Source organism: Porites lutea, chromosome 5 (genome assembly GCF_958299795.1).
Source record: "Porites lutea chromosome 5, jaPorLute2.1, whole genome shotgun sequence".
NCBI lineage: Eukaryota > Metazoa > Cnidaria > Anthozoa > Scleractinia > Poritidae > Porites > Porites lutea.
The window spans coordinates 41,244,617-41,267,644 of NC_133205.1; the positions used below are offsets into that span (position 1 = coordinate 41,244,617).

The following is a 23,028-nucleotide window of genomic DNA, read 5'->3' on the forward strand; positions in this document are numbered from 1 at the left end:
TATCAGACCTCGTTCAAGGACAGAAACTATATTTTGTTTAATTGCTTGTTGATCAATGAAGACAGAAAGCCAACGGGGGATTCAGACTGACCTTGCAAAAGTAACGCACCTTGAATTTAGCTAATTTTCAACACCTACAGCATTTTGAAACCATGAAACTTATTCACCATTTAACAAGTCTTGAAAAACTGACATTAAAATTACGATCTTTTTCTTTTTTCGGACAATTACCTTGACTGTAACTAAAGAAGAGCAATTGAAGGATATGTGAGTAGTATACAGATACTCCTCCTCCAGCAATTTGTCCATTGGAGTCTTGCAGGTCAGCGTGCTCAATGGGAACCACATTAGTGAGGTAAAAAGGTCCGTTAACTGCACTGCTAGTAACATCCATCGGTTGCAGATACAACTGTCCACCCGACGACATCAAAATAAGACTGTGATCACCATCATTGAAAATGAAACTCACATCTCTGATCTTGCCACTCGGAAGAAGGAAGTAGTACAAAGGACTCAGCGCGTCCTGAGATAGGTCATAGATCTACAAAGAAAATGCAAGAGAGATTGTTTATTTATGGACAGGGGATTTTGAATCAGCCTTTGATACCACCTTGAGCTGCTGTTCTTTCACTTAAAATAGAAAAAAAATGTTTTCTGACCCTACCTGATTTTATTATAGACTACGAGTGGTCCCCCATTTTTCCTCAGGGACAGTAGAACGAGCGAGACGCGAGCGCGCGTGAAAGTCCCCCCACGCGACGAAAGGCGGCACGCGTCTCGCCTTTCTCGCGTGGGGGCATTTTCACGCGCGCTCGCGTTTCGCTCGCTCTACTATCCCTGAGGAAAAATGGGGGACTACTCGTAGTCTAATGTTATTAGGGAGCTTAGGCAAAGGCGCTTTTGAGCGACGCAAGTTGACCGGAAGTTGACATGAGCAATTTAAATTTTGTAGCGTTAAGCCATATTAAAATGAAAAAGACCTCAATTCCGGTTGACGTGCATGGCTCCAAAACGCCTTTGCTCAAGCTCCCTATTATTTCAAATCTATCCAGCTTATGTTTATGAAAGGTCACCTTGCGTGCCTAACAAAAACTACTGCTACAGTCACTATAGACCAAACAAGGAAAAAAGCCAACAATGTTAGTTCTTCCAACAAATTTTTTAACCTCTAACTTCTAGTAAAGCTTAAGGTAAAAGATTTTAGTCAGTCTCAATCTACATTTTGCAATATATTGAAAAACAAGTAGTGGCCATGTTAATGTACCACCTAAGAAGCTGCATTTGACTGGTCACACAATAATATTTCGTTTATAGGCTCGGAAATTAAACCGACATGATATTTCTCCACTAATTGACCCTTTAAGTGAGAGAGGTAAACAGGTCCCGTCTTTTTCTTTTCAACCTTTTCAGTTTTTATATTTGCCCATGGAAAGTCAAAAGGAGAAAGAGATTTTAGTTTACAAATTCACAAACAATAACAAAACATACCTTGACGAAGTCCGCAGTAACTAAGGCCATCTGTGTCTGTGATCCAGGAAGCCACACAGCTTTGATGACGAAATTGCCAGTTTCTAATTGAGGATGAAGAGCAAGATGATCCACCACAGAGCCTGAACTGCTGAAAGTCAGCACATGACAATCCTTCAAACCACATACAGCCAAGAAGTCCTCATTACACGAGTTTCCCGAGATGGACAGTACCGTGAAGGGAACCTGAGCTGTGGCAAGGCGAGTGAGGGTCAGTTTCCTCTTGCTAGAGTCTGCTTGCTTCAGGAGTGCTGATAGCTGCAGTACTGTAATCTAAGAGAGTCCATGTAATGAAAACGATGTTAGCTACTATCCTCGTGTGAAAGTAAATTAAGTAAACTAGATTTTGTGTTGATATCGACCGCAGGCCTATTGACATAACTTGCTAGCAGATCTCCTTTAAGTTGTCATTTATTTCAATGGGAGGATGGCTGCGTGAAACTGCGTGTTCTATTAGAGAAAAGGCTTTGGCAGCTCCGAAAATTGCCATTAGGCCTATGTAATGCGCCTTGTACATTCCAGTGCATTCCAGAGCCTAGTTGTTCAAAGCTGGGTTAAGATAACCCAGGGTTAGTGCGAAATTTGAATTCAGATTTGAAAGCTTAAAAAGCATTTCAGTTTTAATTCTTTTTGTCTACAAAAAGATGATTAGAAGCTCAAAAATTAACAGCGAAAATTATCCGAGAAAATGCTTTTGAACACAAGAAAAAGAAAGTTAAGCGCTAATCGGCCTTCGAGCAACTGGGCCCAGTGCTTCATAACACGGATGTAAGTTTGTTTAAAATAATTATGGTATATCCTTAAGTAGAGTTCCTTCGAAAAAAAAAATCCAATTAATACAGCTGTATTTTAAAGAAGGATAAGGATTCTGTTAGAAGGCAGTGAGCCAACGTAAGAATTTGGAGGTTGTCAAGGTGCAACTAACTCGTATCGGCTTAACTTTGTCTTTTTATTTTCCATACTCACTTTCTCGGGTAAAATTATTGTATATAGCAAACACACACCTTGCCCTTTTCATGACTAACAGCAAGATGTTGCCTGCGTCCCTTTGGTGACGCTAAACAACACATGGCAACACGCCGTAGGACGTGAGCACCAATAAGCTGCCGTATGGTTTGTCCTTGTTCTCCACTGAATGTCATTCGCACATTTTCAAAAGCTCCCTCCTGAGACCCTAGTGTTGGAACCTAAAATACGATAAAAAAGATAAGCCTTCTCCTACTCTGCTGTCACCAGGAGATTATTTATTGTTCCTCGGTTGTAGGGAGATGATAACAATAGGGTTCTATCATTCAAAATAATTCTTAGATTACATAAATGAACTACTATACTGATTTTTTTCCTTAGATAAATGACTCGTCTGATTCTGTTATCAAAGGCCTGCAATGAATATCAGTCTTTCCACTCCACAGGTTGTCTGTTCCATAGTCTTTTTGCACTAAACCTAAACGAGGGCAGTCTGTATGACTGTTTTAATTCCAGGTAAAATCACGGCTCTGGTGCAGTTTTGGGTGTTACTCGAATGGATTATGCTGAATAAGAATTTAAGAAACCTTTCAAAAATGTAGCAGGTCGTTTAGTGCCTTATAAAGCATTTGGCTTTCATTCTGGCCAATCGTTTCTTCCATTTTTTCCTTCATGGTAGCAGCTGTTAGGATTCATTCAACAAAACTATGACAATGAAACAGTCCAAGCATCAAAGCACAAAACTCACCATGAGTTGATCAGTGTTTTCCACAGTTTTATCGCTTGTGTGAAGTTCAGTTAGAGCAGTTTTGATGGCTTTTGATACACCAACTCCTACACTACCAGAACCTCCAGTGTGAGGTCCCATAAGCCACTGAAGAAGGTCCAGAGTAGTGTTTACAACTGACGAGTTCTCTAACTGCGTTACTAAAGACAGCCTGTGTTTCTGGAAAAGATAGATTCTAACATGTAAGATAATGCACCGTTTTGTAACTCTTTTTTTGAGGGTACAACATTTAACAAACATGGTCATCGTGTTAGCATAATTGTTACCACTGCTGCCATCGGCTTCCTTTTCTTTATACGTTATATTTTTGCAAAGCCAATAAAAGATTTAGAATTGATTTTTTGGACGTTGCAGTGCCATACAAAAGCAGTAAAACCAAGAATACAGTTGACCATCATTATCAACCAGGTTTAAATTTGAGGTTGCTTCTGGTTCTAGGGGAAAATACTTTTGAGGCTGAAGACAACATTTTCACAATAAATCATAAAAATTAATCCAACCTCAAGCTGCTTAGATAAGGCTTTCACTGATTTGGAAGTTAGAGCACCGGATTCCTGAAGTCCACTTCCGCTGCTTACAGCACCAGTTGAGCCTCCAAGTCCAGTTTCTGCAGGTGCTGCTGAAGAGCTCATTCCCGTGGTCACTGATGACCCTTTTCCAGCTGAGGAACCTTCTATGTCATCGTTTCCTTCATCCATTTCACCAGTGGCAAATGGCGATGGTGGAACAGCATTTTGGCCATCTGCCCCACTGCTGGGAGTTCGTTTGACTAGGGCCTGCAACAAGCAAAATGAGCTTAAGCAAAAATCTAGCAAGGTTAAAGGAAAAAAAATTCGTTGAATTTGATTACATCTCAAGCAGGAACACTGGGGAGCACTCACCACGCAGCTTCCATCTTCTTTGGCTCCACAGTCACAAAAGAATGAACCATACTTCGCGTACGTGATGTCATGATCTTTGTGGCAAACCTTAGCACATACTGTACACACACCTACTCCGTCATTCATCTTACAAGTGTGGCAGTGGTACCAGTGTTGATTCATGAACTCTTTTTGTGTCACTGTGAACGTGCACAACTTGTTGCAAAGAGAATCTTCATCCTGTAAAAAAGCCATCGGCAAACAGGTAATCAGTTAGGCTGATAAAGTAAATATATGAATACATGTAGGTCTATAAAGGGTGCATGGAGTCTCTGTGCACACTATTCACTCACCATGGTGCACTTGGATAAAGCTACTTAAAACCTTTGATGTTCATCATGATTTTGGTTTGCAAATCATGACATGTTATTTGACGTGAAGATCACTTGTCGTTGAGTGATGGTGTTGTGCTTCACGATTAGCTAGGGTGAAAGGCTAAAAAATAACTAGCTAACCTTCTTATGCACAAACATTTTCAAACCCTTCATCTGCAACTCATTTAGTGCGCTTATTTTTTACACAAGGACGTTAGTTAACCAGTTGTGACTGATAATTACACGTTAAATAGTTAATGAAGAACATCATTAATTTCGTTTCTCCCTTACAGATTCTTCACCACCAGAGTCATCCTCATCTCCACCTATGTCGTCCATCCAATCAGAATCCACATCGTGAAGCAAGGGATCTCCATCTGTGGGACAGAGTGATGGTGATGGTGGACACTCCTTCTCTGAAGAGTATTTCAAAGCAGTCATAACTTCTGCCATATAGCGAAGAAGAGGTCCTACAGCGTCAACTACACCACTGTCTTTACCCTTTTCACCATTGGCTTCCACAAGGAGAAGTTGGGTTTTGCTGAAAGGAAAGTGAATAATTACGGCTTGTATTTCCGAAATCTTCACCTAATGGGACGTTTACATGTGTTTAAGTCGAACATAACATGATTTCATTGTGTTTGAATGCTGGTAGCTGAGATATATGTCATTTTAAATCTCCAAAGTTTGCTGCTGATTTACGGATTTCTTTGCTGGTGTGGCACTCGGTAAGTAAAAAAATGAATAAAATAAAATGACAGTTTGCACTCAGTTGCTCATGTAACCTCTTCATGGTTAACTTTTTTTTAGAGATTTAACCCTAACAAGGGTGCGAAGCAAAAATCTTGGCTACAGCATAGAGTTTACAAAGAAGCAAACAATGTGAAGTGGTGAACGTCTAAGCCCTTGCGCTTGTTCCAAAACTAAACAATACCTCCAGTGATACTGGACACTGCACTTCCCTTTTACTTACCATTTCTCCAGCCAATTAATAACGGCAGTACACAGTGTAAGGTGGCCTGATCCGTCCCCGGCACCAGCTAATACTGCAGCTGTGTTCAGCAGATCACCAAACTTTGATCCAATAGTACTCCATTCACTCGAAACATCAGGTAGCAACTCGTTTCCTAAAGGAATCAGGCACTCTAGCAAGGAATGCGATACTTGCTCGCCAACAGGACTGCGAAACAAACAAATTATTGCACGGGTTTTAATTATACTGTGCTAGGTTCCTAGACTCCTTTCTCTATGGAATAACCAGGAATGAGTTGACAACTTAATTACCAGCGCAGAGTAAACTGTATCGTGTTACTAAATTTTTGCAAGTGGTTATTAAGTGATAGGTCAAATAATTATACAACACAAGCATATCAGTCAATTGGACACAACTTTAAGCTTGCTTGACTTGAGTCAATGGAAACAACTGAATCTTGCGCACCTTGACGAATCTCAACAGTCTTCTGGATTTAAACAGTTTTATTTTACAATCAGAGAACTTGCAGTTTTGATATGCCTGATACGATGACTTTTAAACCCAAAGTCCATAACAGGGTTCAAAAACAAATTGCAACCATTTTTCAAGGACTTTTCAAAGACTTCCCCAAAAATTCAAGGACTTTTCAAGACTGTGCAAACGATGCATAAGTAAAGCTGTGCACCTCTTAACAAGCAGCGAAGCGATTATCTTTTGAACAGTTAATAGTCAATACCTTGACTCCTTCACAATGTGAGTGCTGAATGTCTGAAGAAGAAGCCTGTTATCTGCCATTTTTCCAGTGTTTCCTTTGTCATCTTCAACACCTAGGATAATCCTTCTCAGCCATGCTTCAAGAGTTTTATGGTCCAAATGACATAGCTCAGAGAAGCTTGAACACAATGAGCGCATACTTGAGTTAGGAGGCTTCTCGGCTGTGCAAAAGGTAATCAAGAAAACACATTAAGAACAGTACCACTTCACTCTTTTACCGTTGTCTTAGCCCAGAAGGGGCCTTACGAAACTGAGGCTGATTTAGCAACAGGACGGGAACGTCAGTTGACGACGGCGCGCGCAAATCAAACAACTGGCTTGACCAATGGTACAGCGGCAAATTGGGCATCGGTAGTCGAGTTTAGTCCTTACGCGCGCTTTCCCGTCGTCAAATGACGTTCCCGTTCTGTTGCTTAATCAGCCTACTACCACCGGGACGGCAACGGAATGTCCAAAAATTGAAAAGAAAACAACAACAAAAACAAATCAAAACAAAACAAATAAACATAACAACATGTTTACTAAGCAAAACAACAACTTCACACATCTATCACGCTTTTCTGTAAATTTCTTTGCCGTCCTCAACAACATGAAATGACCAATTTCGTGTATTCTAGGGCCTGTGTATGGCTGAGCAACACATTTTTTACTGTGACAATGAATTTAACATGTCTGAAAATCAGAAACGAGGAACGAGGATATAAGAAATTCATACATTCATTATTTCATCTTCACCTTTTCCAGGTATTTTACGAACCAATTAACTGACCAGCTCCTAGTTAACTTAACTGTTTAGAGCGCTGCACGGGCGTCGTCGTATCATAAAGACACTAAAATTTCATCTGGGAACAGTTGCGGCATTAAGTTTACGCTGTGGGTGATCCTGGCTCAAGCAATTGTAATCGTTTTATTATCATACAACTAAAAGCAATGTAGTGGTTATTAAAAAACCGTAGCAATAATATTGAGTGAACACTTACCAAGTTGTAAGACACGCACAGCCAGCTTAAGAGTCCTGTTGACATATCCCAAGGAGAATCGTTTGTTTGCGGAAAGCACAATAATCTTGCAAAGCTCTTTGTTCTGCGAATACAATTCATCAAGAAGGGCGTGATCGGAAACCTTGTCCAACAGAGAATCCATGTACTTCAGGCAGTCTACAAGAACCTCTTCACCAATATCAGACCTGAGAAAAACATGTCATTTTTAGTTCAGCTTGATAACAGGTATTCTGATGCCTAGTTCAAACATACCTAATCCCTTCAATTAAGTACATGAAAAGATCGACGTTTGAATCAATTTAGTCCAACATCTCTAATTTGGGTAGACCCAAGAATTAAGTTCGAGTGGCCCACATGGGAATCCGACTGTCGGTCGAGGGACTTCGTTTCAAACGTTGAACTTTTCATGTGCCAAACCTAATGGATACACTACTATAACTTATTTCCTTTGTTAATATTATAGGCCATTGTACACCGTGAAAATCAATTGAGTCCGCCCAATTAAGCTCGACGTCTGAATCAATGGTCGAACTTTTCTCATTTGGGTTGACCAAAGTAGGTACTGCAAAAATTCAACGCTTGAACTGGGGTTGAGATCCTTTTGTTAGCCCTATTACACTATCTCTCAAATCAGCTGCAAGTATCTACATATTAAATATTTGTAACCCCTCAAGCTGAACTATGTGTTGCTTCCTTGGTCAAGAAACACTTCCAAATTCGACCCAAGCCGGCCATGTGATATAACCCTTCCAAAGCCACCTTGGACGTCCTTGGTGAATACTAAGTCTTGGTAAGGTAGGTTGTACAAGTTATAGCAAAGCTTATATCCTGAGGCCCATGAGAAATATGTTGAAACGCAACGAATAGTACACAACTTAGGCAAAGTAATAAAAGAAAAAAAACAACAACAAACAAACCTGTCAGCTACAGACTGGTCTACAAGAAGACGATGACATTTTGTCAGTACATAAGCCTGAACGCAGTTGGCGAATTTGTCACTGTCTGCAGGACCAACAACTCGCTCTAGGATGGTGTTGCACTGTTCAGAGAGATATTCTGTGGTTGCATCCACAATAAGAGGTACTATAGTATCACAAAGCTGTTTGCCAAGGGCGGTCTGAATAGAATGGTCTTCCTTTGGACTCCATCTGCAACGTAAAGGGAATATATAAACCTAATTGCAATAGTCATGGAAAAATGCTTAAAGGAAAACATGAAAAATGTCAAAAAGCAAATAGGAATTAGTTATGCTTTCTAGTAAACCACTACAGGGTGAATTCATTTGCAGCACAAGCGTACAGCCGTCGCATTTTCAACATTTTATACTTGAAAAAAAAAAAAAAAAAAAAAAAAAAAAAAAACACTGCCCCTGCTGCAAATGAACGCAGCCTATAGTGGTTTATTAGTAAGCTAATTTATTCTTACTAGGCTTTTTTCCTTTCAGCTTTTTTCTGTGACGACGTTTAGGTGTATGTGTCTTAAAAATTGTCTGTTGTGCACTAGATTGCAGTCTGTTTACTTCAAACGCCAGAGAATTATGAGCCTGTTTCAAAGGGCACAAAAGATAGATTTTTTCGTCCCTTGTAGCTGTACAGACAAATGTATAAATATTTTGGGCATGCTACTAGAGGACGTTACGTATCTGTAAAAGGACTGCTCCAGTACCTTAGACGCAATATTAGGGACTTTAAGATCGAATGACACAGACGGCAACGAGAACGTCAAAAAAACCAATTGGTTTAATAAGCAAAACAAAACTTCGCACGTGCATCACGCTTTTTTGTACATTTCTTTCCTGTCTTTGCACGACTACGACGTGAAAATGCCTAATTTTGCGTTTTACGGAGGACGTAAACAAGCAACGACGAATTTTTTTTCTATTTCTGAGCTTGGATTTGGTCCCTTGAAATTCAGCCTCAGGAAGGTTTGCCTTTCTGACAAAGTAAGTATGTAGGAACAATCGCTATGAAGACTAAAGGAACGCAAATTCACCTTTTAAGCGACGTTCTCGTTGCCATTGCGTCGTTGAATCTTAAAGTCCCCATTAGGGAGCTTCAGCAACGACGTCGGTAACGGCAACGAGAACGGCAAAAAAGCGAAAGGTTTATATTAGCAAAACAACAACTTTCCACGTGCATCACGCATGTTTTGTACATTTCTTTGCCGCTGTTGCGCATATACAACGTGAAAGTGCCTAAATTCACGTTTTGTCGAGGACGAGAACACAAGACAACAACTTTCTTTTTCTTTTCTGGAACTTTGATACATTTGACAAAGTAAACGAGATGGAATAAGCGCGATAAAGTTTGAAGCAGCGCGAATTCACTATTTAAGTGACGTTTTCGTATAGCCGTCGCCGTCATTGTTGTTTAAGCTCCTTATTACGTCAGACTGAGGTCTGGGACTTATGGAATCAAGTTTTCACTTACGACAGCAGGTCTGCAGTAAGTTGAACAAGTGAGTGAAGAGTATGTCTAAGGGCCGGAGCAATATCAAGAGTACCACCACTACACATAGCATCCAAATGAGCTGACACAAGGGTGTCCAAAAATCCTTCTGTTCCAAATGCAGATAGACACGATGCTTTCCACATGGAACCTGACGGAAAATTTGACAGCCCAATATTGTTCCACTTTTCTAGGGCTTTCTTGACAGAAGATGGCAGGCCTGAAATGTTAAAGCAAATGTATCAGATATACCACAAAAAATATCCCATATCTTGTTACTTACATTTCTGTCCAATACTGGTTGGTGCTTCCAAGTTTCTAGTTCTAACTTTTGTGGTTTTAGATAAACGAAAGCCTGTGGCGTAACCACTGTTCACGGCAGGTACTGTGTGGAGCCATTTGTTTTCTGTTGTTGTTTGCTTAACATGTGTTTTACACCAAATTAAATTTGGGATTTCCTGGAATTTTGTTCATTGGCATTCTTGGAGTGAATGTGTTTGTACACTCCTGCTAAACCTTACAGTTACATTTATTTCCAACGATTATTTCGTATAGCGTTTCACCACAAGAGGACATTATTACCTGCCAGGAATGTTAAGGAAAGACATGGGTGCTTTGGAAGTCGCATGAAACCAATTTTGATAACACTGGAGTAAGCCTGAAAGGACTCTGAACTGTCCGACCCACTGCTCTTCTGCTTCACTGCACCAGATAGCAAAGAGAACCTGACAGATACGGTAAGAACCCGCGAGTAAGAACTTGCATTTTCCCAAGTTAGCATAAACAGGTTCTCAAATAATTGGTAATAAGCACAAATTTAGGCTATTTAGGTTCTTAAATAGGTTCTTATTTTCTGAAGAAAAAACATAGTGTAGCTAAGAGTATCAATTGGTGGTTTTCAACTTATTCGTTATATAAAACCTGCATACCATTACATCGCAGTTGGAGTGATAAGGCACCCATAAAATTATCTCCAAAGAGGATCCTGAAAGCTGACCTATTCTACTTGCTCAAGTGAACAGAATGTTTTTACAGATTTTAGGAAATAAGAACCCGTTTCAAATTTTAGGCTGGACATGCAGGTTCTTGTATGGAGAGGGCTTAACTAACAGAACACAATATTACTATCAGAGTTTGAAAACGTTTACATGAACTGCTGTCGTTACATGCACTTGTATTGCCATCAAATTCAATTTTGACTTTCGTTAGCGTGAATTTACCATTTATATTTCAGCCTCAACAACTTCATTATATTAAAGTCTATAGTTTATCATAAGCACATTCAAATTTTAGAATTACAATCTATAGTTCGAAATGTAAAAAGGATGTCCACCAGTGGACAGAATAACGGGCTATGTGACAAGTAGATGGACTACATACCACCAGGGTCTACAATTCCTTGCATTGGCAGAAACCACTCAATAATTTCTCTTTATTCTCTAGCCTGAGAAAAAAGCTGGCATCTCGCGATGTCACCACTGGTTTCCCCACGAAATGAACCAGCGCAGAAGTTCCATCCTGACGATATACCACAACGCACATCTGGGTAGTACTTCTGCTTGGTCGATCGTGCCGCAGAAACATTGCGTTAACTAATCAGAAGCGCAACTCCCATCTGGGTTGTGACAAGTCAGCAGTATGGAATTTCTGCAGTCATTTTTTAGATGTCATTTCGCGGAGAAACCAGTGATGGCATCGACAAATGTCGACTGTTTTCTCTGGCTCATTATTCTCTTACCCAGCAAATTTCTGATACAATGTAATTAATTCCATAAGCACTGGTAGGAGGATATTGGCATTCTCCACAATAAGCGTCAAGTCTGGGTCATCATCAGAGTTTCCAAACAATGAATTAAGAGCCACGTGGGTTTTTCCTAACACTGCATCAAGAACGCACAGACTTAACAGTCCAGGCAGCTGATAAGGCATGTCTTCCCTGATTAGCTCACTGTGAAGTTTGGCTATCTGTGTACAAGATTATACATTCTAGGTCTGTTACATTCTCAGCTTTAAGGCAATATTGACAATGGCGTGATTTGTAAAGTCCTTAGTCTTCAACGGACTGCAATGTTTAAGTCAATGTCTAAGGTAATGAAACGTCTTTAAAATTGCCCGAAACACTTGGGTAATAATAAACGATTATACGACTGATCAACGTATCATTTTACCATATGTCCTTTCAGACATCAGCCTCTATAAATGAAGCTACCCTATGTGCGTCTTCTCTTTGAATAAGCGAGTGCACCCACTCTTCTCCTGCACAAATTCACACAAAGTTGGGCACTCCTGATTTCAGGGGATAATTGTTTCATAAATCAAATAATAGGACACTTTACAGTTGTGGCCTTGGTGTCCTAGCCTTTGAGTGAACGTGAAGCTGAGGTTAAGCTTATGTAAATACAAACCTCCTTCTTCTCTCAAAAAATACTACTAAGCATAAGAACATGATTTATAAAATAAATCAGAGAGGTTTGTTTTCAACCAAGGTCAACTCCAGCCTTGATTCAACCTGTAACTGTAAAATGGGCTGTTTTGGGTGCCTGTTATCTGTCACATGTACCTCATTTAAGAACTGTTTGGCCATCACCACACTGTGATGAAGATCACCACTCAGTTTTGTCACTTTGTCGATGGTGCTTTGAGAGTCATCACTTGACATGCCCTGATCAACAAGACTTGCCTGCAGACAAGAACCAAACATGCATTGCTATCCTCCTCCACATTGAGTTAATTAGCTAGTCAACTTTTCCCATGGAGATTACCGGTAATAAGGACTCAGTGCAAAAACCTCCCCTTGATATTTTGTTCATTTTCGAATGCGCGCGAAACCTCGAAATTTTTGCCTGAGGCTTCTTTACGGTAAGGAAACATACTGTGGAGCATTTTAAAAATGATTTTCACCTTGTTTGGCAAAAATCAGAAACATGCAAAAAATGTCGACTTATCCCGCTGGTACAAAAGGATAAAGGAAATCGCATAACTTTGTAACATTCCAAAATTACGGGATGATCAATGGGACGTTCTTGCACAGATTTATTTATTTATCCATTTATTTATTATTATTTAGTTTATTTATTTATCAATGAACTATGAACAATTAAAACCAAACACAGACAACCAAGAATATACCTTAAACATGACCATTGAATCAACACAATCTATTTTCTCTTTATGTTACAGTTATACAGAATTGCTGTACTTGCACAAAGAATTAAAAAGGAATGGGAATTTTGAGGCAGAGATCGAGTAAGTATGAAATAAAACTCAAACGCGCTGATCATAGTAACATTCCAAGCAGTCTCATTCCTTTTTAAACTGACTGTTTCAACAGCCAGTAAATTTGTGGCATACACTAACAGTCGATGTTTTGCTGCTTTCATATGAATACCGTAAAATTCCGAAAATAAGCCCCTCCATGTATAAGCCCCTCCAAATATAAGCCCCCCAAAATCGTAACGCAAAAAGACCCTCCGTTAAATCGCCCCTCACACCGAGGGGCTTGTACTTGGAATTTGCCCTCGAATACAAAGTAAGACAAACCAAAAATGGTAAATTTCCTTCCCACTACAAGCTAGCCCAATCAATTTTGAAACGCAAATTTCCCTCCATACATAAGCGCCTCCGAATATAAGCCCCTCCAAAAATAAGCCCCTCAAAAAGGGCCTTTGAAAAATATAAGCCCTGGGGCTTATTTTCGGAATTTTACGGTATTATATATCCCTGGTTTAAAACAAACAAATCCGTGATCTGTGCTACTTATCACTTCCTTTGTTAAGCTGCTCTACTCGTAAAAATCTTAGTATGTGCCAATAAAATTGTTGAATAACCTTCTTCACTTGAGAAAGTCGAGTGTGAGTCTTCCTCCGCCATTCTTAATTTTCTTTAAAAAACCGCTGACCTAGCAGCCCGGCTACTTTTATCTTGCGCCCATGATCTGCCCTAGGGGGAGGATTTGCCTCCTTGTTTACAGGAAATTCATAAATTGTCTACTAAGACATTGTGAAATATGGAAGCAAGGCCAGTTCAAGAAATAAAAGCTGCTTCGATATCTCAGAATTAGTAGAAAACTAGAGAAATTGCCCCAAAATGTTAAAATTTGCTCGAAGTACGACAAGTTGTCAAAAAGTTGCTGAGCAGCTTGTGGAAAGCCCTATGCTCTACTGCTACAAAGAATTAAAGAGCTGTGCCATGCTCATCTTCTTTGGCTATTTTCATGTTTCACCCACAGCGTGCAAAGAAAGTACTGTCCGATAGCCTGGCGCTAGTGGATTTTGCTATTGGGCTAGTGAATTTTGCTCTTAAGTTGCCCAACGGGCAAGTAAAGTTTTTTGAGAAATTCAAATTACAGAAGAACTGTAATCAATCCAGCATATCAAAAAGTTTTTGGGGCTAGCTGAAATGACTTTTAGGCTAGAACATGCTAGCTACTGCTTGCCCCAATGGTAACCTGTAAAACTGACTTTCTTTGCACCCTGCACCCAATTTGGCGGTAGTTTCCAACGTTTGAATTTTGATTAATTTCGTGACACACAGTTCCCTTATTTTTGGTATGAGAATTCAAGACAAACATGTCTTTTAGGCCACACAATAGACAGTTAACATACCTTGAGGTATTCACAGAATGTAGTGTCAGGATTTGCAGAGCCGCCAAGTTTTGACACAAATTTCAAACTACATAATAGATTCGCAAGGTCAGGATCCTGTTAAACAGAGTTAAAACAAAAGAACATTTATTAGGAATTATGTCAAGAAATGAGATCGTACAGAATTTATAAAATGCGCCTGTTATTGGTATAGGTTAGGATTGGTACTGAATCCAGCTATTTTTGGAAGAAGAGGAAAGCTAATAAAATTGTGACTTGGTTTTCGTTGTTTTTTGTTATTCTTACAACTTCACTCCTGATTATCTGTCTCGAGCAACCACTTCTGGACAACGTGGCAGAATGTTGTAGAAGTAAGTCGTGGTGAAACGTTTCCAGACATGTAACACCTATAAGCTAATAATTAAACTCGTTTAAAAGTTCATGGACTATATATCATCTTGTATACTATAAAAATATTCTGAATTAAACACTTGTACACCCTGAATAAATTCTTTAACTCTGATAACCAAAAATCTTATATTTGGTTATAAACATTATACTTGTGCCAATCTATTAATCAATAACTAGAATAAAGATCCTAAATTAATCTCTTCTGGAGGCTTCTCAAATTCTTTAACATTGCAGCAATTTCTGAGGTGCAATGGAAGCAGATTCCACAGTTGAAACTAGTTCTGTACAACTGTACATAACAAAATAGACCACATGTGGTGAGTCTGTAAATTCATGCCTACACTTTTCTAAAATAATTCTACTCACTGTCACGTTTAGATGTTGCATTTCTAGATCCTGTGAGAGGGTGCTGAAAAACTCCACTGATGGCGGCAAGTAATGAAGAATACGCCACGTCAAGCTAAAGCAGCGTTTTACTACAACAGCATTTCGTGATACTGACTGGGCCTCTTCTGAATCGGTTTTTACTTCCTGTAGAGATCCTGCCATCAAAAGCTTGATTATGGCAGAGTAAAAATCTCTGTAAGTTATTCCTTCTTCAGACAAACTGAGAAGTGTTGAGCAAGCCTGTGAAAAAAACATGCAACACAATAACGTCAGAACTGGCAGGCCAGACAAGGCTAGTCGAAAATATAATTTCTACCAGTAATTAAGATTGTCCAACCAGATTGGTCTGTTCCTAAATAGCATACACGGCAGTGATAAGATTTGGCAAAAACTCTGGAGAACAACCTATTGTTTGATTTTCAAAATAACCGGTCACACCGCCAAGTTCTGACTTTTGGTTAGCACCACAAGATTGCACGGAGTCCTTTAAGCTCCCTAATATCAGTGTAACCATTCAGGAAGCTATGAAGTTTCCAGGTTTTTATCTTCAACCTTTCCTTCTCGATCAGTCCAAATGAGATCGTTTGTTGATGGTGGAGGTCAAGAAAGAAAAATGTGCCAGGGAGGGAAACGCCAGTCTAGCCCTTGGGATATTTGAATTTCACCAAAGTTATTTTTAGACCAATTAAATGCTTCAATTCATCAAAAGCTGGTTTTCCGAAACTTTTATTCAGTGTTGCCAAGCACTAATTCAATAGTTGCTATTACAACATTCTTGATTTTTTTGCTTTGAGGCAGCCCCACAAGGACTTCATGTCGCTTGAAACAATCGATTTAAATTTGCAGATGTCCGAAACTTCTTAAAACAAATTAAAAGTGAAATTCACATATGCGGCCCAACACCTGATTCCCCTCTGCCTCATTGCTCTCTCCTCTGGAGGTAGATGTATAATGGTCAGCCAACACACTTCTGAAATACTACCAACAATAGACATGTACCTGACAATGCTAAAATAAGCCTCAGGTGCCAAGCATAACAGTGGCTGTGAAAAAAAAATTAAAACGAGCATAACTCTCTTCATATTTAGTAATAACCTACCTCTTTGTCTAACTCTTCCTCTTGCTGAATTGATCTTATCTCATAAAACCTGGGTTTACCATTGACAGAGTTGGACGGGAAGGACTCCTCAGCAAGCAAATGGGCTTTTATGTCAGAATTTGACAGACACTCATCTTCTTGCTCAGCTGTTACATAATACAAAGGTTCAAACGGTTCTGAAGAGCTTTTAGTTTCTGATATTTTGTCAGTGGCTGCAATACAACTCTGAAATAGATTATGCTGAACCTGAAAGAAAAGCAAGATCAAAAACTTGAATACATAGGCTTACAGAGGTACCATCTGTGTAATACATGGAAATGCATAATTAATTATGCTTTGTTTATGGTGCTTATAGTGTAGTTTCCAGCACTCCACTCAAATAAGCAAAAAAAAACATACTACAAAAATCAAACATAACAGGATTAAAAAACCTAACTACAAGTACAAGTAGCTATCAAGTACAGTCAAACCTCATAAATACAGACACTGAGGGGTTATAGAAAGTGTCCATGTTAATGGGGCGTCTGTATTAAACAGGTTGAATGTAGAGAAAAAGGTCTCCGTATTAACAAGGTGTCCTTAAAGCGGGGTTTGGCTGCAAACATAATTTTGGGTCAAACAGACCTGCTTGAAGAGATCTTGCGGTGGTTTTGACAAATGATGAAGGAAGAAGTCCAACAGTAACAAGAGATGGCAGAGTGGCAGGGGAGCAGTATGTGTTGCAGAAGAAGAGTCAGAAACTGCTATGAGAACTCTTGCACAGTATGTCAACAGAGCTTTACGTTGAGCCATGGAGAAATTATGAAAAATAAACACCAACAGCTGAAGATGCTCCACATTTAGATCTGAAGGAAAACAACAAGATAACATTGTCTTTTATAATTACCTTAATCATACTCAAGGCAAATAAATTATTTTAATTGGAGCTACAGCGGCAGTAACAGATAATTTTACACAAAAACTGATTTGCCTGACATCTGTTTCCCCAGACATTAGTTGATTCCCCCAATGTTGAGTGCCAGAGGATGAGAGATGAGATTATGGTGTATTTCTTTGTCTGCCTGATAGCAATGAGCAGCAAACTGGAGACGCTAATGCTTTTGCAATACATTACCTTGAGGAGGACAAACTGGCCCCTCTTGAAGAGACAAATCTCGGAGTGTATTTATCAGCCTTTTCCACACTGTAACACATTCAGCAATGTCCATTGCACTGTTTGCTTGAAGAGCCTTCTGTTGCCGTGCCAGCAGTACCCTGGCAAGAATGCCCAGACATCGTCTGCTCACCTTCAGTGGCCATGGCCCTTCCTCCAATGGAGCCAGGCCCAAATGGCCCAGAAACACATCCTAATAAAGAAATAAGATTAAAATTGGGTAAAGGATATTGTATTGCTACATGTATACTGTCTTATAAAATGGTCATGAATGGTCATAGCCCTGGTAAATGGTAGTTGCTCTCCTGTTGTAACAGTTTATTTTGTAGAGCATCTGTCCAGTATATGCGTACAAAAATTTTGAGGTCACCTGTGACCTACATCTACAATTGTGTACCCAAACAGATACAAAGCAAAGTGGAATTGATAAGTAGAGCAGGGTTGTTTAAGAGACAATGTGTTGCCATGACTGTTTGAAAACAAGAGAAGAGTCCAGGGATAACTCCAGAATCTGACTGGTTTAGTGAAGAGCATAGCTCAAAATAATTTTTCTTTCTTGAAAGAACATAAAACTTATGTCCAGGTAAGTCACCATTGTGGTGAGGTAGACAAAGCAAAAATGTGGGCTTAGACCCAATCTTACATCACTTATGACAACACTGTGCATGGTAAGGGCAAGATTTGCAGTATGCTGACACAAATTCACAGCAATAATGTTATTTGTTGGTACAACAATTCACTCTTGCTCAAGGTGAAAAAAAAAAATTAGATTAGTAAGTGGTATTTACTTTGTCCCAACACCACCAGCAACAATTACAGTGTAAGGGACACTTTGCATTCAATAAAAATTCCAGTTTGAAATTTCAGCACGCAAGATTTTATCACACACGGGCCAATTTTGGTCCTGAAGACAATATCTGATGACTGACTCTTACTATAGCTGTGGAAGAAAATGTACTACAATCTAACCTGTTGATCACTTGACAGCAAGTGTGAAACAAGAAGCAAATGGACTGCCTGGTCAACAGCAACACAGAGCTTGGCCAAGTCAACATCACTTGACATTCTGCTGACAGCAACTTGATCCAGATCTTGCACAACACTCACAAGCCCCAAGATATGTTCCTCAGTGAAAGACTGCCTGATGTATTCAGTCATTTCTGGTATGGTACTGCTCAAAAGGTGTTTGGTTAAAAACTGTAGGGTGCATGTTGCTAGGTAAATGTTCTGTAACAACAAAAACAAAAAAAGAACTTACAAACTCTTATTTTTATGATTATCTAACTGCTTCAAGCGTAATCAAGAAATTCTGAAAATAACAATAATAATAATAATAAAATTTATTATTGAAGTTCCAATGATCGATGTCCTTCATTACCATTAAAATCGAAAATTCAAGCTTTCAGCATTAAATGGAATACTTAGGTATAAAAGGAAAATTTTCCAAGTTCAGCTGCAATATATAAAAATTAACACTAACTTTAGTAAAATGTGTGGAAAGATTAGGTATCAAGGGGAAATATATAAAATGCATTTGAAATTATTGCTCACATATCATGCACCCTCATAGGAGCTAGCTCTCTTCTACAACACCACTGGGGGTACATGTACATGTATGTGCACCCGGGACAAAAGTGCCTCTTTTCCACTGCCAAAAATAATTTAAATGTGTTAAAGAAGAGATGCCCTCCACCATAACCCATGTAACAACTGCAATCAACAATACACTGGTAGCACTACACCCCACCAAATAAAGAAAATTTTGCGAAGAAGGACTTTTTTAAAATGTCAACCGGCTCCGATTGAATCGGCAAAAGTTTTATCATAATCGGAAACGGTAACTGGTGCCTATAGATCGGTACCGATTCGGATCAATCGGAAAATTAATCGGGTCCGTTTCCCATGATCGGGTTCCCTACCGATATTTGGACGCGTTCCCTTAACATGCCATACAAATGCTATAAAGGTATAAAAATTCAAGACCACTGTAGATATATAGATAAACATTTTATGTTATCATGATGGTGGTTTTATCATTTAAAGCACTGGTTTACGTAAAAGCTGTTAAACAAATTTATATATCTGTTGTGGATTAAATTTATCCTTGGTTTACATTTTGTTTCAAACTCATTATTATACATTACCATGTACCCCAAAACAAAGGAAAATAAAATTTAAACCAATGATAAACAAACACAACCTATAATTTCCTGCTCACCCGGACCCAAGTGCTTTCAGAAAACTCTCTCTATAAATTATATAAAATCTTAACAGTCATACCCAATTAGTTGGACCATCACTCACCTCCTCTAATGCCATTTGGAAAGAGCGTCCAGAGGGTGTTGTCTCTGTTCCACTATCACCAGCCTCACCTCCCTCAGTCTTCTGTCTTGCTGGAGGTTGTGGACTGGGGGAAGTTACAGGTGATGTTGATGATAAAGTGTCTTGAAACCACTGACCAAATAAAGACTCATCTTCTGAATAAAAAGAATAGAAAGAACAACACAGTTTCTATTCACATTGGATTCATTTTTTCCCACAAGAAAACTAAATAAATAAAGACTGCCTGGAATAACGTCCCAAGTGACATCGAAAAATTACTAGATTCCCCTTACACTGCAGAATTTGTTTTGAATTTGCATGTAAAAAGGGGAGAATTAAATGTTAGATCAGGAATCACTTGAGGCTTTATTCCACATACCCCATCCTCAGGGCTGTCAATAAGGGCCAGCAGCCGCCCAAAACCTCCGGCTAGTTAGCCCTCTTTAGCCAGCTACCTTGATCCCCTTCCACGATAACTGCTAACAAAAAGTAAGCACCATCAAATAAAATTGTAAAGCATCTGTTTCCCAGTTTTGAATGACATTGAACACATATTGTAACAGGTTTACATGTAGATCTGTAAAACGTTCAAACCATGGGACGTCTTGGAGTGCCTGAGACAGTTTGATGGCATTGTTCCCAGTCTTGTGTGTATTCTAACGAAACAAAAATAACCTGGCGTCCAAGGTGGAAAATACCTCTTGAAAACCTCTGGAAACGCCATTTCTGATCGGCTATTTTTCAAAATGTCCCTTGGCCCTCAAGAACTTGTGTCTTTGGTGCGAGTTCCAAAGCTGCCCACTATTCATTATCAGCCTGCTACTTAAAAACTTTTTGACAGCCCTGCATCCTGATCAACATCTTTCCCATACAGGATCAAGATAGGTTTTGAAGTCAGCGGCTAGTGAACTATGTGTGCATTGTACAAAAAGCCAAACAAATTAGCACAGCTGCCTTGCTTTGGAGCTGAGGTTTAACCCATCCAAAAGCCAACCAATATTGTTGTAAGCAATTAGAGACTTCATTTCAGAGGAAATTTGGAAACGATTTTCATTATTGATGGTAAGGAAAGCTGGGTGGAAAAAGAAAGGGAAACTTTGTAGCTAAAAAGAGTACATTGTACCATGACATAATAAAGTTTGTGTTGTATGTATACAAAACATACCTTCACTACTCCCATCTGAATAAGAAATGTATTCACTGTCTCCTTCATCAGAAGATGATGCTGGTGACTTTGAACCGTCAGACTTGCCAGAACTTGGTCGAGATGGTTCTTGGCCAGCTGTCACAGTGGGTGTGATCATGGCTGTAGCCTGTAGACAAGAAAAGGATGCAATGGAATTCAGAATATTATATTCATGAAAAGATAGATTGTGCAGTATTGTCACTAAAGCTGGAATATGGACTGTTCACCACCTTCAACAAAGCTGAGTTCTTGTCATTGTTTTACCCGGTTCAGTAGATCTTAGTGACTGTGCATCACCCACAAGTGTATGTAGTCATGTAAACTGCATGCACATGCTATACAATGTAATTAATCATCTAAGACAATGTTGTCTGAGACCCTGCCAGGGTAATTCCGACAAGCAACATGACCAAAAAAGCACATAAACACTTGACAACAAATTTTTGTTTCCATTGTTAAACTTTGATGTGCTCCTTAAAAATTCAACTACAGGAAAAGTCACCTACATTTGACCAATTGAGCCAGCTGAAATAACTGTTATAAATTCTCAAAGAAAACGACAGGTTTATTATTTTAATGATGTCCCCATTGCTGTTGCTGTCCTATACTCCAAAGCAAGCCTATACTCCAATTCAAGAACTTAAATGTGGAATGTTGAGTTATTTGAAAAGTAGAAACAGAAAATGTAATGCCCACCATTCTGTACAATGTAGAGAACTGTGCTAGCAAGTAGTTTAAAAGTGGCAGTTCATCCATCAACTTCTTGACTCTCCTCCAAGCAGAGCAAGGAGAATTGACACTGAAATCAGCTCCAATGGAGACTTGTTCATCCTCAGCTTCAGTGATAAGTCCTTCCACTTGAAGCTCTTCCAACAGAGAGGATAACAGGGTGATGCCATGTGATGCAAGAGTAACCACTAATGAGTTGACACCTTGTAGCCTGCCAATAACGATAAACAAGAATCATTCTTGAAAAGTTTCAAAGCAAAGAACAAATTAAAGTTCAAGTAGTGATCACCTATTTGAAACACCCAGAGTTTCCTAGTCAAAGCCCTATACTTGGAGCCCGAAGTAAAGAATCACTCTTGTAAGTGGCCTCCATCACGTTTTGGGGTCACAGTTTTAAAACATTTCATTGTTTTTAACCACTTGTAAGTGACATAATATTTTGACCCACGGCCTGATCTCTACACACTGTATTTGTACAAGGTCATGCTTCACAGAGTTTACAATCATATGGAACTACACATAATTATTGCAAATTAGATGTGGCATTCAATTAATTCTTAAACCAAACAGTCAATAGGGCCATTTATATGAGAAAAAATAAGACGCGTCTTACATAAGACGTGCCTTAAATAAGACACGAACTGTACCATTTATACGAGCATGTCTTATCTAATAAGATGCGTCTTAGCTAAGCCGCGTCTTATTTTAGACGAAATGTGCCGTTTATACGGAAAGTTCGCGTCTTATTTTTCCTCGTATAAATGGCCCTAATATGTCATGACCTCTACTTGGAAAGGACTGCCTGTGGTTCGATTCTCATACATGAACAGTGTGTGTAAGGAAACACCTTTCGTATGCGACGAGTAAATCTTTGCATTTTGGGTGGTCCCTTACGGGAGGTACAACTCTAATTAAGTGCTGTTATACATTTTACCATTTGAATTTAGCACCAGCAGTTTCCTTGGCCTTACTATCTTCAGGAGTTAACCCAAGCACCGGTAACAGTCCTTGAATTATTCTATGGGCTGCCAACATGTGAATGTTTTGCAAGACTTGTCCTCCTGCTCGTGATGATGATGATATAACTCCGCAGATAACATCAAACACATTAATCTGCCACAACCAAAAGTACAAATAAAATCACATCTTTCTGGCAACATGATGTATGCAATCTACAGTGTACTTCTAGTAACTCTTCTTTAAAGAAGAGTTCTGAAAATTAATCTCACAGGATTTTGCAAAATTAACGAAAAAGACTGGTCAATTTTTGTCTCAAAATCCACATTACATACCCCAAACACGTTCTAATTTGGCTAACAGCTTTAAAACACCACTACAGTGCTGTTAAATTAACTTTAATGCTGTTAACCACGAGCACTATCATGTGTTGTCAGTCAGTGGCCTGTTTGGTGGTGCAGGTGTAGTCAGTCTGCATAAGCACCATGTACT

The 23,028-nt window shown here is 39.2% G+C and overlaps 1 protein-coding gene across 1 annotated transcript in view; it reads right to left on the minus strand.

The window, feature by feature from the left end:
• LOC140937721 (E3 ubiquitin-protein ligase UBR4-like) overlaps nucleotides 1-23,028 on the minus strand; it is a 74,520-nt gene that overhangs the window by 44,748 nt on the left and 6,744 nt on the right. The window contains exons 8-32 of the mRNA XM_073387287.1: nucleotides 22,514-22,692; nucleotides 21,547-21,790; nucleotides 20,830-20,977; nucleotides 19,647-19,819; nucleotides 18,312-18,569; nucleotides 17,304-17,535; nucleotides 16,814-17,034; nucleotides 16,190-16,435; nucleotides 15,070-15,330; nucleotides 14,314-14,409; nucleotides 12,270-12,389; nucleotides 11,448-11,674; nucleotides 10,292-10,434; nucleotides 9,692-9,929; nucleotides 8,180-8,410; nucleotides 7,242-7,447; nucleotides 6,224-6,422; nucleotides 5,488-5,694; nucleotides 4,806-5,055; nucleotides 4,162-4,380; nucleotides 3,781-4,056; nucleotides 3,242-3,439; nucleotides 2,532-2,714; nucleotides 1,489-1,800; nucleotides 232-541 (exon numbers count right to left, since the gene is read on the minus strand). Of these exons, the coding sequence (XP_073243388.1) occupies nucleotides 232-541; nucleotides 1,489-1,800; nucleotides 2,532-2,714; nucleotides 3,242-3,439; nucleotides 3,781-4,056; nucleotides 4,162-4,380; nucleotides 4,806-5,055; nucleotides 5,488-5,694; nucleotides 6,224-6,422; nucleotides 7,242-7,447; nucleotides 8,180-8,410; nucleotides 9,692-9,929; nucleotides 10,292-10,434; nucleotides 11,448-11,674; nucleotides 12,270-12,389; nucleotides 14,314-14,409; nucleotides 15,070-15,330; nucleotides 16,190-16,435; nucleotides 16,814-17,034; nucleotides 17,304-17,535; nucleotides 18,312-18,569; nucleotides 19,647-19,819; nucleotides 20,830-20,977; nucleotides 21,547-21,790; nucleotides 22,514-22,692 (5,377 nt within the window). The remainder of the gene's footprint in view (nucleotides 1-231; nucleotides 542-1,488; nucleotides 1,801-2,531; nucleotides 2,715-3,241; nucleotides 3,440-3,780; nucleotides 4,057-4,161; nucleotides 4,381-4,805; nucleotides 5,056-5,487; nucleotides 5,695-6,223; nucleotides 6,423-7,241; nucleotides 7,448-8,179; nucleotides 8,411-9,691; nucleotides 9,930-10,291; nucleotides 10,435-11,447; nucleotides 11,675-12,269; nucleotides 12,390-14,313; nucleotides 14,410-15,069; nucleotides 15,331-16,189; nucleotides 16,436-16,813; nucleotides 17,035-17,303; nucleotides 17,536-18,311; nucleotides 18,570-19,646; nucleotides 19,820-20,829; nucleotides 20,978-21,546; nucleotides 21,791-22,513; nucleotides 22,693-23,028) is intronic.